Source organism: Rhinolophus ferrumequinum, chromosome 20 (assembly GCF_004115265.2).
Source record: "Rhinolophus ferrumequinum isolate MPI-CBG mRhiFer1 chromosome 20, mRhiFer1_v1.p, whole genome shotgun sequence".
Classification (NCBI taxonomy): domain Eukaryota; kingdom Metazoa; phylum Chordata; class Mammalia; order Chiroptera; family Rhinolophidae; genus Rhinolophus; species Rhinolophus ferrumequinum.
In genome coordinates, this window is record NC_046303.1 from 370,592 (window position 1) to 390,000 (window position 19,409).

General features: G+C 50.5%; 1 protein-coding gene across 4 annotated transcripts in view; it reads left to right on the forward strand.

Moving 5' to 3' along the window:
• OGDH (oxoglutarate dehydrogenase) overlaps positions 1-18,974 on the forward strand; it is a 60,610-nt gene extending 41,636 nt beyond the window's left edge. For all 4 annotated transcript variants that reach the window (XM_033088073.1, XM_033088075.1, XM_033088072.1 and 1 more), the window contains 13 exons: positions 5,549-5,728; positions 6,015-6,167; positions 6,696-6,798; positions 6,961-7,089; positions 7,357-7,507; positions 7,724-7,851; positions 7,929-8,107; positions 8,368-8,439; positions 8,860-8,988; positions 9,591-9,663; positions 13,508-13,671; positions 13,763-13,917; positions 13,998-18,974. In XM_033088073.1, coding sequence (XP_032943964.1) covers positions 5,549-5,728; positions 6,015-6,167; positions 6,696-6,798; positions 6,961-7,089; positions 7,357-7,507; positions 7,724-7,851; positions 7,929-8,107; positions 8,368-8,439; positions 8,860-8,988; positions 9,591-9,663; positions 13,508-13,671; positions 13,763-13,917; positions 13,998-14,118 — 1,737 coding nt within the window. In that variant the 3' untranslated portion in view covers positions 14,119-18,974. The remainder of the gene's footprint in view (positions 1-5,548; positions 5,729-6,014; positions 6,168-6,695; positions 6,799-6,960; positions 7,090-7,356; positions 7,508-7,723; positions 7,852-7,928; positions 8,108-8,367; positions 8,440-8,859; positions 8,989-9,590; positions 9,664-13,507; positions 13,672-13,762; positions 13,918-13,997) is intronic.
• The last annotated feature ends 435 nt before the right edge of the window (positions 18,975-19,409 follow it).

Genomic DNA, 19,409 nt, shown 5'->3' on the forward strand with positions numbered 1-19,409 from the left:
TAATTTGTTGAAAGGATTTTTTTGTTTTTGAAAATTAATTGACCATGTATATGTGGGTCTGTTCTGATTCTCTGTTCTGTTCCGTTGATCTAATTGTCTGCACACTGTCTTGATTACTGTCGCTTTATTGTCAGTCTTAAAATCAAGTTGTGTGAGTTCTCCAACTTTGTTACTTTTCAAAATTGTTTTGGCTCTTCTAGATTGTTTGCTTTTCATATAAACTTCAGAATCAGCTTGTCCATTTCAACAAAAAAATTCTGCTAGTGTTTGGATTAAAAGTATGCAGAATGAATATATCGGTTTGGGAAGAATCACAGTCTTAACAATATTGAGCCTTCTAATCTGAGAACACTGTAAATCTCTCCATTACTTAGATTTTCTTTGTTTCTCTCTCAGGTATTTTGTAGTTTTCAGTATACAGATCCTGAACATGTTTTGTTAGATTTATACCTAAATATTTTATTAATTTGGAGCTATTATAAATGGAATTATTTATAATTTCCAGTTGCTGCTAGGATATAGAAATAGAATTTAGTTTTATATTTTGTACAGTTTATTTGTGTATCCCACAACCTTAACTAAACTCACAGTTAGTGGTTTTTTGCAAATTCTTTGGAATTTTCTATGTAGACAATCATGTGGTTGCAATTTATTTCTTCTTTTCCAGTCCATAAATATATATGCCTTATATTTATTTTTCATACTTTATTGCACTGGCTGGAACCTCAACACAGTGTTGAAATGGGTGAGAGTGCAGGTCCCTTGTCCCACCCAGTTTTAAGAAGGAAGCAGTCAGTCTTCAGTCCAATGTGATAAGTATGATGCTAGCGGTAGGTTTTCTGTAGATGTCCTTAACAGGCTTCTGTTCCTAATTTGTGGACAGTGTTTATCATGAGTGAAGTTTGTTTTTTGTCACATACTTTTCCACATCTATTGAGATTATCGTATGGTTTGCTAATGGTGAATTCCATTCATTGATTTTTTTGTTTTTTTATTAAAGTTCATTGGGGTGACAATTGTTAGTAAAGTTACATAGATTTCAGGTGTACAATTCTGTAATACATCATCTGTATATCACATTGTGTGTTCACCACCCAGAGTCAGTTCCTTTCATTGATTTTTGAATGTGGAATTCTTGTGCCAATGTTCATGAGGGATGTTGGTCTATAGTTTTCTTGTAATGTCTCTGTGGTTTTATTTTCAGGGTAATGCTAGCCTCATAAGTTGGAAAGAGTTCCTTCTTTTGTTTTCTGGAAAAGTTTCTGTAGAATTGATATTTACTCTGTAAGCGTTTAGTAGAATTTGCCAATAAAAGACTTTTGGGCCTAGAGTTTTCTTTAGGGGAAAGTTATTTTTTTCCTTTGTCTTTAGTTTTCAGAAGTTGAACTGTGTATCTTTTGGCATGGATTTCTTTGGATTTATCCTGTTGGGGGTTTGCTTAGCTTTTTCTTTTCTTTTTTTTTTTTTAATTCCTGTGTTTTCCTCTAAGTTTTATCATTTTAGTTCTTACATCTGTGATCTGTGATCTATTTTGAGTTAACTTTTGTGTGTGACACAAGGAAGGGGCCCAGCTTCTTTCTTCTGGGTATGGATTCCAGTTGTTCCTACATCATTTGTGGGAAAACCTATCTTTCCCCACTGAATTCACTTGAGATCATTCAGTTTCTTGAATATGTAGCTTCGTATCTTGACAAATTTGGCAAATTTTCAAACATTCTTTCCTTCGTTTTTTTCTTTTTTTTAACCACCTTCACCCTTTTCACCCAACCCAACCCCTCTGGCAACCACCAATCTGTTCTCTGTATCTGAGTTCAGGTTTTATTTTGTTTTGTTTAGATTCCCCATGTAAATGAGATCATACAGTGTTTGTCTTTCTCAGTCTGACTTATCTCCTTTAGCATAATGCCCTCTATCCTATCCACATTGTCACAAATGGTAAGATTTTATTCTTTTTTTATGGTCGAGTAGTCTTCCATTGTGTGTGTGTGTATATATACGTGTGTGTGTGTATATATATATATATATATATATATATATATATATATACATACACACATACATACATACATACATACACATACCACCTCTTCTTTATCCAGTCGTCTTTTGATGGGCACTTAGGTTGCTTCCATATCTTGCCTATTGTAAATAATGCTGCAGTAAACAGGGGTGCATATATCTTTTCAAATTAGTGTTTTCAGTTTCTTCAGATAAATACCCAGAAGTGGGATTGCTGGATCCTATGGTAGTTCTATTTTTAGTTTTTTGAGGAACCTCCATACTGTTTTCCATAGTGGCTGCACCAATCTGCATTCCCACCAACAGTGCACGAGGGTTCCCTTTTCTCCACATCCTCGCCAACACTTGTTGTTTGTTGTTTTATTGATGATAGCCATTCTGACAGGTGTGAGGTGGTATCTCATTGTAGTTTCTATTTGCATTTCTCTGATGATTAGCGATGTTGAGCATTTTTTCATGTCTGTTGTCCTCTCTGGAGAAATGTCTATTCGTGTCCTCTGCCCATTTTTAAATCAGATTGTTTTTTACCTATTGAATTGTGTGAGTTCTTTACATATTTTGGGTATTAATCCCTTATAAGATAAATGATTTGCAAATATCTTCTATTCAGCAGGCTGTCTTGTCATTTTGCTAATGGTTTCCTTTGCTGTGCAGAAGCTTCCTAATTTGATGGAGTCCCACTTGTTTATTTTTACCTTTTGTTACCTTTGCTTTTGGTGTCAAGGAGCCAAAAAGCAAAGGAGGTTTACGGTTTTAAGTCTCATGTCCAAGTCTTTAATGCTTTTTGAGTTTGTGTTTGGTGTAAGATTGGGGTCCTGTTTCATTCCTTTGCATGAGGCTGTCCAGTTCTCCCAGCACCATTTATGGACATTGTTCCTTTCCCCATTGTGTGTTCTTGGCTTCTTTGTTGTAAATTAATTGACCATGTAAGTGAGGGTTTATTTCTGGGCTAACTTGTGTTCTGACCAATGTGTTTGTCAGGACCACTCTGTTTTGGAGTAAACAAAGAATCCTCAGACTTCTGTAAGAACTGCAGTTTGAGAATGTCTCTACTCTCTCAGCTGCTTCTGCCACCACTGGTCATGACGCGGTGAGGAGCCCATGGGTCTGTAGCAGGAAAGGAAGCCGCTGCTTTGCTTGTTCGTCTCTAAGAACATATCTAGGATTCGTCTTTCTAAGGTTCTCTCCTAAGGAAGCCATCAGAGGCTAAAGATTTTTGTATGTGTGTCAAAACCATAGTTATACTGCTACGAAATTAGGAAATAAGCTATATGTCCAATATTAGAGGAGTTTTTGCATAAATTTTGGCCCAGCCGTAGGAAGCAACAGTATATAATCATTAAAATATTTACTCTCCTGGGGAAATAGTCCCAGTATTGGTGACTGGGAATCCAGGGCACTGACATGCTCCTGGGAGGAGTGTCTGTGGCACAGGCACTTTGAAGAACAGTTTGATGGTATTCAGAGAAGTCTACGATGCTCGTGCCCACCCTATGGCTTAGTTTTCCCTTTGTAGGAGCACAGTCGTCCCCTTTATCCATGGTTTTGCTTTCCTCAGTTTCAGTTACCCGTGGTCAACCACGGTTCAAAAATACTAAGTGGAAAATTCCAGAAATAAACAATTCGTAAGTTTCAAATGGTGCGCTCTTTGAGTAGTGTGATGAACCCGTCCATCCTGCCCAGAACGTGAAACAGCCTTTTGTGGTAGACAGTCACTCAGGAGCCTTCTAGGTTATCAGGTCAGTTTGCAGACAGACCACATTCATGTAACTTGTATTATAGCATATTGTTACAATTGTCCTATGTTATTATTATTGTTAATCTCTTATGGTGCTTAATTTATAAATTAGACTTTATAATAGGTCTGTATGTACAGGAAAAACAGTATAGATAGGGTTCGGTACTGTTCTAAGTTTCAGGCATCTTTGGGGGTCTTAGACCACAGTCCCTATAGATAAGGGGTGCACCTGTATACTGCAAATAAACCCAGTGTTTGCTGGAGAAAACTTGTGTCAGAAGGTGTACAGTGACAGTGCATTAACCACCAGCTGGAAACAACTAAATGCACCAACAGGAGAATGAGTAACTGCGGTGGTGCCTGCTGTTAGTACTTCAGCTCCACTACTGAGCTCCACCTCAGGAAGCAGAGGTCGTGTTTCCACCTGCACGATCCATAAAAACAAACGTTGAACAGAAAGCAAGTTGCAAAGGATTTGTATAGCATAATAGGGTAATACCACACATAAGGTACATAGACTGTATATCTTCATGGTTTAAAAGACGTGGAAATACTCTTCAAAAGTGTCACTACCATGAAAAACCGAGAAAGGCAGGGGACGCTTCCACATTAAAGGAGAACAGAGAGAGGTGACAGCAGATGCCAGGTGATAGGCTGGATTGAATGCTGGACCGAGGGAAGAAAGACTGGACAGCATTAGGACATCACTGGGACAGTTGATGGAATATGCACAGACTGTGTGTCAGATGACAGGGTTCTATAATAGTAATCCCTAGGGCTGAGAACTGCTCTCTGACTTGTTTTGGGAAATAGGGACGGTCTGCAACTTACCCTCAGGAAAAGTGTGTGTGTAGGTGTGTAGTGGAAAGAGCATGAATAATAAAAGGGACAAAGTGGAAACAACTGGTGAGTCTGAGGAAAGATTCTGAGGGGGGTTTTGTATTCTTTAAACTTTTTCATAAGTCTGAAATTATAGCAAAATGTTAAAGTCACCAACAAGCTTGAGAAGATACTACGAATTGTTTAGAGACATATGAAATACACATAACAACACGGGGAAATGATGCCCTCCTTTCAGGGCCAGCTGGCGCAGAAATGTGTTATTTCATTCTAAGGAATAGGAAAGGTTCTGAAAGTAGGATTTGTTCCTGTTGGGTTATGAGTTCCTGGGTGGTCATTATACTACTATCATACTTTCTGTATGCATGAAATATTTCATAACAATGGTGTTTAGATGCATGTTATAAAATTATAAATATATAATTAATTTTCAGTACATATAAGTGGTGAGGAGAATTACACTCATAATGTTACATGAACAAGGTGCAGAATTACAGACAGTAGGGTCTGAGATTTTAAATATATGTTGCATGTGAAGAAAATCCTCTAGAAAGGAAACCATCAAAATATTTACACTATAGCTGGTGGGAGTATAGGTAACTTTAATTTTTTTATACTATCTGTTTTCAGAACTCTATGTTGAACATGTATGAATTTTGTTATCAGAATAGGAAAAAATAAACAATTAAAACAAAACCCTAAATAGCCCTTTGGGGACTTGCTCAGAGTAGGCCAGGTACCCTGCCAGCCCTTAGCCCCGCCTTCATCCCTGGCCATGCACAGTCCCACCCTTGTCTCTGCTCTGGTCACTCTCCTGTCCTGCCTGCCCCTTCCCTGCACAGACCCCACCTGCCCTTGGCTCCGCCCTGACTTCTGGCCCCCACTTGCCCTCCAATCCCATGCCCAGCAGCGTGCCCCATACCCCCTGGCCAGTCTGTGTGTCCCTTGCAGATCGGCTTCACCACAGACCCGCGCATGGCTCGCTCCTCGCCCTACCCCACCGACGTTGCCCGCGTGGTGAATGCCCCCATTTTTCACGTGAACTCGGACGACCCCGAGGCCGTCATGTACGTGTGCAAGGTGGCTGCTGAATGGAGGAATACCTTCCACAAGGACGTGGTGGTGGACCTGGTGAGTGCCTCTGGCCCCCGTCGTGGAGAGGGCTCCGGGCGGCCTGGCCTGGGGTCACCTGCAGCCCCTCCCAAGAGCTTCTGGGTCTCCGGCCTGGAAATGAGCTGAGCCGTGGAAGAAGGTAGTTGGGGTCCCGTCCCGGCATATTCCCAGTTCACTCTCGTTTTAGCTCATGTGACAGAGCAACTGGAGTGTGTGAAGGAGAGAGAGGACCCTAATTCTATAGGAGGTAGACGCAGGCATCCCGTGGCCCCTGACGCTGGCGTCCCGGGTTATCCATCCCCAGGTGTGTTACCGGCGCAACGGCCACAACGAGATGGACGAGCCCATGTTCACGCAGCCGCTCATGTACAAGCAGATCCGTAAGCAGAAGCCGGTGCTGCAGAAGTATGCGGAGCTGCTGGTGTCGCAGGGCGTCGTCAACCAGCCGGAGTACGAGGTGCGTGCGCCCGCCCCGCCGGCTCTGCGAAGTGCGGCGGAGGAGCAGGCACTGGGCCAGTGTTCGCGCTGGCAGAGCTGCTCCTAGTCCAAGTGCGACCGTGAGACGTACTTAACAAATCACAGCATTTCGCTGCGTAACATCTCGGAGCGTGCAGGCGCCCGAGGAGTTCCACGGAAGTGGTGGGACCCGAGCACGGTGGCCGTGGCACACGCTTTCTAGCTGACAGCCCAGTCAGTGTGCGGGTTGAGGGCCGGCTGCAGGTCCAGCGAGGTAGGGGGCCTGGTGTGTCTGGTCAGTTCTGCTTGGTGACAACCAGTGGGAGAGCGCTGCGTGGCAGGTGTGGGGACGAGGCAATGCTGGAGGGGGCGCTGCGGCTCCGCCCTGGAAGAAAGTAGGCGGAGCAGATACGTGGCAGATGTGGAGAAGGAACTGTGGGGTGGACCGCCTCGGATCTCAGGGGCTGTGCGGGGCGGGGCGGGGCCCTGTGCGAGCGCCCCTGATGGCTGTGCTGCGCCCGCCAACCAGGAGGAGATCTCCAAGTATGACAAGATCTGCGAGGAGGCCTTCGCCAGATCCAAGGACGAGAAGATCCTGCACATCAAGCACTGGCTGGACTCCCCCTGGCCTGGTGAGTGAGGGGCGTCACCGACGAATCCCTCCCCCCACCCCTTCAGCCCTGTGGGCCCAGGAATCAGACCCCTGACTGCCGCTCTCATGGGAGTGTGACGCAGGCCCACGGGGCGTTTCTGGAACAGTGTGGCAGTGTGTCAGCTTGTCCCTCCGGTCCTAGGCTTCTTCACCTTGGATGGGCAGCCCAGGAGCATGTCCTGCCCCTCCACGGGCCTGACAGAGGATGTCCTGATGCATATTGGGAACGTAGCCAGCTCCGTGCCTGTGGAGAACTTCACCATTCATGGAGGTGAGGAGGCCACCCTAACCTTTGGAAGCTCTCTCCAGCAGGGGCCCTGTCCCCACCCACCACCACCTCCCGCGGTGTCCAAGATGGGCTGGTTGAATTTGGGAAGCTCTCTCCTCCCCTCACCCCTGCCCAGTGTGGTGCTCACTAGCCGCAGTGGAGGAAAGGATGGGTTGTCAGTCACAGCTGCCCCCTTCCCCACTCTCCCCGCAAGGCTTGCTCTTGTCACGAGAGGCAGGGCGGCTGTGAGCACCCTGTGTGTCTCTGCAGGGCTGAGCCGCATCTTGAAAACCCGCGGGGAGATGGTGAAGAACAGGACCGTGGACTGGGCTCTGGCGGAGTACATGGCTTTCGGCTCGCTCCTGAAGGAGGGCATCCATATCCGGCTAAGCGGCCAGGACGTGGAGCGGGGCACTTTCAGGTAGGGCGCGCGGGGCCCTCCAGAGCGCGGGAGACAAGCGCGGGGCTCTGGTGCTTCTCTCCCAGGGCACCTGTGTCAGGTGGCCGTCTCAGGCCCCAAGCACGCTACCCTGCTCTGACCTGGATGCTTCTGCCACGAGCTGGGCTTTGTGGCTCTGCGGCCACTGCCGCGTGTGGGGTCTGCCCCTGCCTGCTCACCGGTGCTGTCCTGCCGCAGCCACCGCCACCATGTGCTGCACGACCAGAACGTGGACAAGAAAACCTGCATCCCCATGAACCACCTGTGGCCCAACCAGGCGCCCTACACCGTGTGCAACAGCTCACTGTCTGAATACGGGGTCCTGGGTGAGCAACCAGCCCCCCCGCGATGCCCGCGCCCTTGCCCCGTCCCCACCGCCCCTCCTGACCGCCCCGTCCTGCAGGCTTTGAGCTGGGCTTCGCCATGGCCAGCCCCAACGCCCTGGTGCTCTGGGAGGCTCAGTTTGGCGACTTCCACAACACGGCCCAGTGCATCATCGACCAGTTCATCAGCCCCGGACAAGCCAAGTGGGTGCGACAGAACGGCATCGTGCTGCTGCTGCCCCACGGCATGGAGGGCATGGTGAGCCCAGCCCCCAACACCGGAAGGCAGGCGGGCAGCCCAGGCCGCCCACAGCACAGCGCGCTCTGAGAACAGGGCCGCGTGGGACCCAGGGACCCAGGAGGGGCGCTGGGCCCCGCCCTAGCCTGGAAAGGTCCCTCCTGCATGTGGGGGAGGGGACAGCTGCTAGCAGGAAAACAACTATGGTGGCTTTTGCTTAACGAGAGCAGCTGCCAGCACTTGCGAAGTTCCCCAACTGTCACTTGTGTGTCTGGTTCCAGGGCCCAGAGCATTCCTCCGCCAGGCCGGAGCGTTTCCTGCAGATGTGCAATGACGACCCAGACGTCCTGCCGGTGAGCGAGTGCAGCCCTCTGCCCCTCACAGGAACCCACAGGGCAGGGTGATGGGTCGTCTTGGGGCCTAGAGGAACATGTGCCTGTCTGTCCCCTACCTGCCCACTCCCACCTCCCGGAAGCACTTAGAATAACTGTTTTGATTCAGGCAAACGTTTCAGAGGAAAGAACTCAGAGGGCGGTGGGTTTGTCTTAGTAAAACTTGAAGAGCTGAAAGCGAACGACGCAGTCAGCTGTAAGGCAGATCAGCACTGGCTGTCCGGGGGACCTGCCTGCCCCAGGCCAGGCCAGAGTTTGCAGAGAAGTGGGACGGATGGAGCCTGAGGCCTAGGGCAGCGCCTGCACCTGCCCCTCCTGTGCTCTGCAGGGCCGCTCGCCGCAGCGCCTGACGCCCGCTGGCCTTTCCCCTCCTCGCTGCAGGACCTCAATGAAGCCAACTTCGATATAAACCAGCTGTACGACTGCAACTGGGTGGTTGTCAACTGCTCCACGCCTGGCAACTTCTTCCATGTGCTGCGTCGCCAGATTCTCCTGCCCTTCCGGAAGCCAGTCAGTGGGGGTATCCCTGCTCAGAGACACTTGGCCAGAGCAGCTCAGGGCCCCAGCACAGTGGGAGGACGTACATATGAGCGGGTGGTCGTAGGTGGTGCACTGAGCTTGGAAGAGAGCTGTACCCAACAGGGGCCACGGGAGCAGAGGGTCCCCAGGAAGTGGGTTCCTGAGCAGGGTGTTGAAGGATGAGTAGGAGAGTGTGTGAAGGGTCTGGGGTGGGAGCGCCCCCTGCAGCTGCAGGTCAAAGTGCAAGTGCACATGGGCCCACAGGACAATTGCCAAGAGGCTCCGGGGCTCTTCCCTGGGTCCAGGGCAGGGGTATCCCGGGCTCAGAGCAGGCTGGGACGGGCCCTGGAGGAGTGGACGCCTGGCTAGGCAAGGCCTAGCCTCTCAGAGCAGGGCACAGGTGGACCCGGGGAAACAGCACCGCCCATTACCCCGTCTTTCCACCTCTGACCTATGGCTCTTCCTGACCGCAGAACTGGGAGGGCAGCACCAGGTGCCCCGTCCTGAGGCGAGGCCTAGGCAGCCCCTTGCTGGCGACCCTCCTGGAATCATTAGGACCTGGTCCACCATGAGTCTGTGGTTCTGTGTTTCAGTTAATCATCTTCACCCCCAAGTCCCTGCTGCGGCACCCTGAGGCCAGGACCAGCTTCGATGAGATGCTTCCAGGTAGGTGAGGGTTGGGCATTTTGGGGGTCTTGGCTGCTGCTCAGTGGGGCTTTGGGGCTCATACTTGTCCACTTGCCACATTTTTGGTCATTGGGTAAAGACTGGAATACAGGAGTGCAGACATCAGAGCTTGCGTGCGAGTTGGTGACAAGATGTGTCTCATGTCTGTGGGTCTTTGCCTGGGGGTGCCCCCAGGACTGCTATAGGGGGAGCGAAATGAATCTGAGCTTAGAGTTTCCCCTACCGCATGGGCGCTGCTGGCAGCAGCTCACCACCAGGGCCAGGAAAGGCACTGGGTGAGTAGGACCCGGGAGTACCACGCTGCTCACCTGTGTGAGGCGAGGCCCACAACCCTGAGATGGCCACCTGGTCAGTGGACAGGCAGCTGACACAGCGGGAGCAGCCCGCACATCCCCCGGCTCGTGGGGCTAGGGGAGCCCACTTCCTTCCTCCAGCCATTGAGCCCCCTTTAGTCTTTGGTCAAGGTGAACTCTTGTTGTTTTGTCAACTTTTTTATTATTATGGTGAAATACACGTAAGATAAACTGTACCATCTTAACCATGTTTAGGGGTGCATTTCAATGGCATTAGGTACATTCATAAAGTTCTGCAACCATCATCTCCAGAACTTTCTCATCATCCCTGGCCCCTGGCACCACATCTACTGTCTGTCTCTGAATTGACTCCTGCAGGAGCTTCCTGTACGAGGACGCACAGGATTTGTCCGTCTGTGACGGGCTTATGTCAACTCAGCACAATGTCCCGCGGTCCATGCTTGCTGTAGCCTGGGTCAGAGTCTCCTTCCTTTCTAAGGCTGAATAATAATCTGTGGTGTGTTTATCCATCTGTCAGTGGGCACTTGGGTTGTTCCACATGTTGGCTACTGTGAGTCATGCTGCTGTGCACACGGTGTGCAAATGTCTCTTGGAGACCCTGCTTTCAGTTCTTTTGCGTAAATACCAGGAAGTGGGATTGCTGGGTCATAAGGTCATTCTATTTTTAATTGTTTGAGGAACTTCCATACTGTTTCCCACAGCAGCTGCATTAGTTTAAATTCCCAACCATACACACAGTTCCCATTTCTCCGCGTCCTGGCCAGCACACGTTGTTTTCTGTTTGTTTTGTTTTTTTCCCCTTCCACCTATCCCCCTCCCCCCTCCGGTTCAAGCTGTTGTTTCTCAGTCTAGTTGTGTAAGACACAGCTCCCTGGCCCATGCTGGTATTTTGAGCCTTGCGCTCCCCCCAGCTGAGGCAGTCAGTCACCAGTTGTCGGTCGGCCGCTCATGGCAGCTCTCGCCGGCTGCTGGCTGCCGGCCGCTCGCTGTGGCTGCCGGCCACACACGGCAGTACACAGCAGCCCATGGCAGCTCACACCAACCTCCGGCTGCTCACCGCAGCCCAACTCCAGGGAGAACCATTGTTCACAGTCTTAGCTGTACAGGGCGCAGCTCACTGGCCCGAGTGGGAATGGAAACAGCGACCTCGGCATTAGGACCCGGGGGCTCCAACCACCTGGTGGGCTGGCCCTACTTTTTTTTTTTTTTTTTTTTTTTTTTTTTAGTAATAGCACTCCTAATGGTCAGGAAGTAGTGTCTCACTGGTTTTGAATTGCGTTTCCCTGGTGATTAGTGTCATTAAGCACCTTTTTGTGTGCTTGTTGGCTATTTGCATACAAATAGACGTTTCCTTATTTGGAAAATGTGTATTCAAGTCCTTTGCCCATTTTTTCTTTTTTTTTTTTTAAGATTTTTATTGGGGAAGGGGAACAGGATTCTATTGGAGAACTGTGTACTTCTAGGACTTTTTCCTAGTCAATTTGTTGTCCTTTCAGTCTTAGTTGTGCGCAGCTCAGCTCCAGGTCCAGTTGCCATTGTTAGTTGCAGGGGGCACAGCCCACCATCCCTTGCAGGAGTCGAGGAGTTGAACCAGCAACCTTGTGATTGAGAGCCCACGCTCCAGCCAACTGAGCCATCTGGCACTGGCCCATGTGAGAATCGAACCGGCAGTCTTTGGCGTTAGGAGCACGGAGCTCCAACCGCCTGAGCCACCAGGCCAGCCCCTTTGCCCATTTTTTAATCTCATTTTGTTGTGTTGCGTTTTAGGAGTTCTCTCTAAGTGCTGAATAATAATGCTTTGTCAGATACATGACTTGCAACTATTTTCCCTCATTCTGTGTGTTGTCTTTGGATAGACAAAATTTTTAAATTTTCATAAAGTCAAATTTGTAGTTTATATTTTCTTTTGATATCTTTGCCTTGTGTCATATCCAAGAAGGCATTGCCAAATCCAGTGTCTTGAAACGTTTGCCCCATGTTTTCTTCTAAGAATTTTATAATTTTAGCTCACATGTTTAAATCTTTAATCCATTTGGAGTTAATTTTTGTATGTGGTGTAAGGGTCCAGCTTCATTTGCATGCAGATAATCCAGTTTTCCCAGCACCATTTGTTGAAAAGACTGCCCTTTTCCCATTGAATGGTCTTGTCAGAAATCATTTGACCATGTATGTGAGTGTTTATTCCTGGGCCCGAGTCTATTCCCTGGTCTATATGTCACATAGGTCTCTTTTTATGCCACGGCCACACTGTTTTGAGGACTGTAGCTTTGTAGTAGTTTTTGAAATCAGGCAGTGTTGAATCCTCCAGTTTTGTTTTTCTTTTTCAAGATACTTTTGGCTATTTGTGGTTCTTTGAGAGTCCATGAATTTTACGATGGATTTTTCCATTTCTGCCAAAAAAGGAGATTTTGATAGGGATTGCACTGAGTCTAGATCACTTTGGGCGGTGTTAACATCATAACAGTATTAAGTCTTCCAGTCATTGAACACAGGTGTTTTTCCATTTATTGGTGTCATCTTTAATTTGAGCAATATTTTATAGTTTTTAGTGTACAAATCTTTCACCTTCTTGACTAAGTTTATTCCTAAATGTTTTGTTCTTTTTGATGCTGTTATAAATGGGATACTTTTCTTAATTTCCTTTTTGGAATATTCATTGTTAGTATGTAGAAGTGCAACTAAGTTCTGAGCATTGATTTTCTATTCTGCGACTTTGCTGAATTTGTTTATTCTAACGTGGTTTGTTTGTTTGTTTTGTAGAATCTTTAGGGTTTCCTGCATATGATATAGTATCAGAGTTTTACTTCTTCCTTTTCAATGTGGGTGCCTTTTATTTCCTTTCCGTGCCTGACTGCACTGGCAGGACCTCCAGTGCTGTGCTGAATAGCAGTGGTGAGAGCGGGCGTCCTTGCCTTGTTCCTGATCTTCCAGGAAAAGCGTTCGGTCTTCCACCACTGAGTCTGATGCTCACTGTGTGTTTTTCACATCTGGCCTTTCCCGTATGAGGCAGTTTCCTTCTCATCCTAGTGTGTCACGTGTCGTGTGCGTATCACTAAGAGAGCCCCTCATTTTGGATGCAGCTTCCTGAAGGCGGCCTTGCTCCCGCAGGCACGGCCCTGGCCATGAGCTTCTGGACATTTGCTGCGGCTGTGGGAGTTTCGGTGTCTGTGAACTCCTAGGCAGTCCAAGCAGTGGTCACGGCATGCTTTCCCAGCTGTGGCTGCCCCGAAGTCTGAGACGGGCTGTTCTCAGCATGAAGTAGTGTCACTTCCCATTCTTGGCTGGCTGTCCCCACAGGGCCTGTTACTTACGATGTCATACCCAGGGTTCTCAGTCTGGACAATTCAAGGGCATCAGAGGCTGCTGGGAGGGGGGTCACCTTGGACCCGTAGACCGGTGTGCTCTGGCATTGGCCTGCGGCACAGCCCTGCCGTGTGGGCGCTCGCTCGAGCACAGCAGCAGTGGGAGGCCCTAGGAATGCTCAGCCAAGCCTGTGGGGATTCTCACAGGGACCCACTTCCAGCGGGTGATCCCAGAAGATGGCCCTGCATCCCAGAACCCAGAAAACGTCAAGAGACTTCTCTTCTGCACCGGCAAGGTGTACTATGACCTCACCCGAGAACGCAAAACGCGGGACATGGTAGAGCAGGTGGCCATCACCAGGATCGAGCAGGTGAGGGCCAGCAGCGCGGTCCCTGGGCTCTCTCCTGGGGTGCTGGCCACCCTGAGCACTGTCTCCTGACGGCGCCCCCCCCCCTCCCCAGCTGTCGCCGTTTCCCTTCGACCTGCTGCTGCAAGAGGTGCAGAAGTACCCCAATGCCGAGCTGGCCTGGTGCCAGGAGGAGCACAAGAACCAAGGCTATTATGACTACGTGAAGCCCCGGCTGCGGACAACCATCAACCGCGCCAAGCCCGTGTGGTAGGTCGCGGGCCACAGGTGGTGGGCAGCCTGCGGGACCCCTCGCTGGCCTTGGCTGACCGCTCCCTGTCACCCCTCAGGTATGCTGGTCGGGACCCTGCAGCGGCTCCAGCCACCGGGAACAAGAAGACCCACCTGACGGAGCTGCAGCGTCTGCTGGACATGGCCTTTGACCTGGAAGCCTTCAAGAACTTCTCGTAGATGCTGCCGGCCGCTTAGGTCGCTGCCTCCATGTCCACTGCCCTCGCTTCTCTACTAAAGAATAGTGCCTCAGCGCTGCCCTCACCCCTGCCTGCCCGCCACACACACACCGTCCTCACTCACCTGGGATTAGGCTGTGACCTCTCACGTGCTTGGCTGCCCCCCAGGCAGAAGCTGCCAGACTCTGACTTCCATCTGGTGGAGGCGTGTGGGGGGTGGGGGCCCACAGGTTTCCTGGGAGGGTCAGCTCTGCCTCAGCCCACCTTCACCCCAAGGACCTACCTGATGGGCTTATCGTCCAGCAAGGGGTCCTGCACCCCTCGGTCACCAGGGCAGAGCCTCAGTCACTGGGGAGGAGCCAGCGCCATCAGAGGCTTGTGGGGTGGGAGGGGCTGGCAGGGCCTCACTCCTCCAAGCACCGCCAGCGGCACCGCCGAGGTGGGGCTGACAGGACACGGCCTGAGCCTGCCCGGGCTCAGAGAGGGCAGGTCCGCTCTCTGCAGTGTCCCCTTCCGCCTCTCAGGAGGGTCCCAGGCCATGCGTGGGGGCCACGGGCTGTGTGGTCAGGAAGCGGCACTCGGCCCCATGGCCAGGACACAGCAGTTGGTCTGGGCCCTGCTCCCCGGTCACCTCCACCTCGGCCTGCCTTCCAGCCCACTTTCCTGTGTCCCTTCCACACAGTGGACACTGGAGCACTTGTCTCTGCTGTGCCACGGCCGGCCAGGACAGGAGAGGAGGGGCAGGCGGAGGAGCAGCCTCCCCCATCGGTCACAGGGACGTACCCAGTCTATTTATTTTGGTTAAAAGAAAAGTGAAAACGACTTTGCATTGCATTCGGCTTGCCCCATAAACTGAGTTATCTGCGGGCCTGTGTACGTGCCATCTTTCTGCTCCCTTCTCCCGGGAAGCAGCCCCTCGCTGCTCTGCCGGCCTGTCCTGCTGACCTCCTGTCGTTGATGCAGGCTGTGTGTCCGGTGTACCTTCTCAGCCTCCCTGCTCCACTGAGAAGGACTCGTCTGTGCTTGGCCTGGTGTGCCTGGTGGGTCCCCAGGACATCCGCCGTTAGTGAGCCAGCCATACCAGCAGCGCCCCACGGCCCTAGTGTCCCCTCTGAACAGGAGTCCCACTGTTTGAGCCCACAATGTCCCAGCCTTAGTCTTCTGTGGGAGGGGTCCCAGCACAGAGGGAGAGCTCAGGGAAAGAGCTAGGTGTGGACATGGGCTACCCTCCAGGAGCAGGGCCCCTGGTGGTCACTCCGTTCTCTAGGCCACACCTAGGTCCCTTGTCCTGTGTGCTCCCTGTGGCTTGTCCGAGGGTCCTCCAGTCCTGAGGGGACAGCAGCCGTGCAGGCGGAGCCTCCCGTGTAGGGCCAGGACCACACACCCTCCCTGAGTCATGTGACAGCTGTGCTTTCGGGCCAAGAGGCCAAGGTGAGGCAGACTCCTGGCGCTGTCACTACTTCCAGTGTGTGGGGTCAGGGCGGAGCCAGGCATCCTCCCGGGCAGGGGCCACAGATGGCCTGGGTCTTGCAAGGGCCTCTCCCACTCAGAGCTCTGGATCTGCCAGCCTGCCCACCTGCCAGGAGAAGGAAGGGGCTCATGGGCCCTGGGGAGCCAGGCGCCCCAGATTAGCTGTGTTCTGCTTGCGTTCTCAGCGGTCTGCTTCCTGAAACAGAAAGAGCTTGTGTGCCAAGGAGGAGGCTTCCTAGTCTAGGGGCTCCATGTGCTTAGATGTACTTGAGGGGCCCAGAGCCGTGTGCGTGTGTGGGTGTGTGCACACAAGTGTGCATGGGACGGCTGACCAGGTTCCTGGGCTCTTCTGGATATGAAGGCCCTCGCGACACCTCCCCAGCCATGAAAGCCTGGGCAGAGGTTCAACCTGCTGCTCCCAAGGGGCCAAGCCTGAGGACCTTGCAGCCCCCAGGAGTGACATGTGTGCCCCAGGAACATGCTGACCAAGGAGCCCAGGACACGGCACAGGTGACCAAGGCCTCGTCCACGGGGCACAGGGTCAAGTGTCTGCCTACTGCGATTCCATCTTAGAGGGAATTGGAGTCAGTGTCAGACTATTTCTGCCCTGAATTAGGGGAGTGAGCTCCCTGTCCCCGTCATATTCAATTGGGACTGGACTCCAGAGAAACTGGAAAACCCTCAGAGCTAGTCCTACGTCTCAGATTTCCCACCACGGCTGCCCTCGGATCTGCAGCTTGCATCCTGAAATGAGGCGCTGAGCGAGCTCCTGTTCCCCCCAGGGCCGCCCCTCCCCCACACTGACACCACCTGCATCCCTTCCCCGCCTCCCTCCCTCAGGGCCGTTTGTAATTGAGCTCCGATTGACATGTATTAGTTTCAGGTGCACAACAATAATTCAGTGTCCTATAAATTGTGAAATGATCACAGTGAGTAGTTAACGTTTGTCACCTCACACGTTTTTCCTGATAAAAGCTTTTAAGAGCCACTCTCAGCAACTTCGAAATAATGAGACAGCCTTAACTACAGTGGCCATGCTGTGCACCACACCCCAGCTCTCAAGTTACCAGTGAAGTTGGTTCCCTTATGCCCCTCCCTCCAGGCCTTCACTGGCTCTCCTTTCCTCTTCCCCACCCCCCACTAGCCTCCATCCCTGCCTGCCTGGGTCGCGCAGAGGCTGGGACAGCCAGCCTGCTCTGGCACCCTCCTCTTCCTACCCCACACCTGCTGGAGTGGGCTAGGCTGGTGGAGACCTGCCTCCCCAGCCTAGGGTCCCCCTGCCCTCCACTCTGCTCTGACCCAGGGACTGCACCGGCGGAGAAGTCTGCAGAGTAGCCCAGGCCCAGGAGACTCAGTGGCTGCCCTGACCCTGGTCACCTAAGGGAGCTCCAGGCCCTCTCCATTCATGACTTGGGGCTCAGATTTCTTGGCGGTCCTCCACTACCCTAGCCTGAAGCGTAGCCTTAAGAAGAACCTCGGGCAGCTGGTTGGCTCAATTGGTTAGAACGTGGTGCTGGTAACACCAAGGTTGCCAGGTTCAATCACCCGCATCGGCCACTGTGAGCTGCACCCCCCTTAAACAAACAAAAAGCTTTCAGAAGACTCGAGGAGGAAAATTCTATTTAACAATTTTTGCTTTCGGTATTATTTTCCCTTCCTGGTTCTTCTAAGATGTTTTTTTCTTATTTTAAATCATTTCCTTTCTGTTCAGAGAAGTGCTTTTAGCTGTTCTCTTAGGGTAGGTCTGCTGGTGACAAATGCTCTTAGCTTTCCTACATCTGAGAATGTTTTCACTGCATCTTAACTCCTCGGGGATACTTGCTGGACGCCAGTTTCTGGGCTGACAGATGTTTTCTTTCAGCACTTGAAAAACGTTGCACCCTTCCTTCTGGCTTTGGTTTCTGATGAGAAATCCTCTCATATGAATTGTTCTGCTACTTTGAACAATTTTTATTTGCTTTAGGTTTTAGAAGTTTACGATATGCCTTGGCATTGGTTTCTTTGGGTTTATCACTGGGATTTGCTCACCTTGAATCTGTAGGTTTATGCCTTCTGTCATATTTGGGACAGTTTCAGCCATTATTTGAATACTTTTTCAATTGCCCTCTTTCTCCTCTCCATGTAGGACTGGATGAACAGGATTTGACGTATCTTTTGTTCAGGTCAACAGGTCCCTGAAGCGCTGTTTTGTTTTTTTCTGTCAATTTTCTCTGTTGTTCAGGGTAATGCCTGTTGTTCTTTCTTCCAGCTCCTGATCCTCTGCCTTCTCCATTCTGCCATCGAGCCTATCCAGTAAGCTTTTAAATTTCAGTTATTACTTCTTCACTTCTAAATTTTCCATTTGCTGCTGCTTTACATCTTCTATTTATTGAGGCTTTCTATTTTTAAAACTTGTTTCAAGAGTGTTCATAATTGCTTATTGAAGCATTTTTGCAATGGCTGCTTTAAAATCTTTGTCAGATAATTCTAACATCTCTATCATCTCGGTGTTAGCATCTATTGATTGTCTTCTTAAATTTAGTTTGATATCTTCCAGTCTTCATATGACACGAGATTTTTTTATTGAAAACTGGACTTTTTAAGAATTTTGAAACTCTAGATCTCATTGAAAGCTTTTCTTTTAAATGGCTTCTTACACCACTTCAGCAGGAGATGGGAGAGCACCTTCTCATTACTGCCAGGTAGGCGTTCCCCACTGGGCCTCCAGTGACACGCTGTGGGCAGGTCTCCTTGTTACTGCTGGGAGGAGGGTGTAGCTGCTGTCCCCACTGGGCCTCCACTTTCATCCCTCTGCATGGGAGGGGTATGAGCATCTTGCCATTGTACCCACGTGGTTGCCCCCACTGATACTTCTTTTACCACTGAGGGTGGTCAGAGTCCTCCTCTGACATCACCCCAGTGTGGGGAGCTGGCGGCCACATTAAAGCCAGCTGAGGGTGGAGGCTCCCCACTCAGGCCTTGCTTGGGAGGAGAGAGGCGGCATCACAGTGTTTCCTGTTGTGTTGGCCAGGGTAGGGTTGTTATTGTCTAAAAGTTTTCTGTCCCACTAGGCTGCCCCTTTCTTGGTCCTCTGTCCAGAGAGCTGACTTCCTTGGTCAGCACCTGTTGGCATTTCTGGGTTGCCAGCTCGTTCAGCACCCATTCTGGGGTATAAGAGGGAAAAGAAACCTCAGGGAAGTTACTGCTGCGTTGTGCCTTGGGTCCCGAGGTCCCTCGTCAGTCTGCCTTTTTTTCTTTCCTCTTTTCAGGGACTTCCTATGTTTTATTTATATATAATTTCTAGGGTTTTAGTTACACTTAGCAGGATGAATAGGAAAAAGTACATCTGTTCCATCTTCCTGGAAGCAGAAATCTCCTTCAATAATTTTTAAGAATACAAAGTCCTAAGACCAAAAAGGTGCGAACCACTGACCCAAAGGAGATGAGGGAAGGTACTCCTGGGAAAGGAGTAACCCAGGGGAAAGTACAGGAAGTGGAAATGCAAGGAGATGAAGAGGTTCATAGTCAACAAGTCATCCAGTGTGGCTAGAGCATAGTGAGCCAGGACAGTGACAGAGGTGAAGGGATTGCTGGCCCAGAGCGCCCTGGTGAGGATCTGGCTGTCATCAACAGGAAGTCACTACCCGGTCTGAGCAGAGGAGTGACACATGCCAACATTCCCTACAAGCTCCCTCTGGCTGTTTGGCCTGTGGTATAGGCAGAGACTGGGAAACTTAGCACCAGGCTCTAGCCTAGTCCAAGTGAGGACACGTCTCACCACTTCTACTCAACGTGGTACCAGAGGTGCTTGCCAGGCGATTAGGCAAGAAAATGTGACAAAAG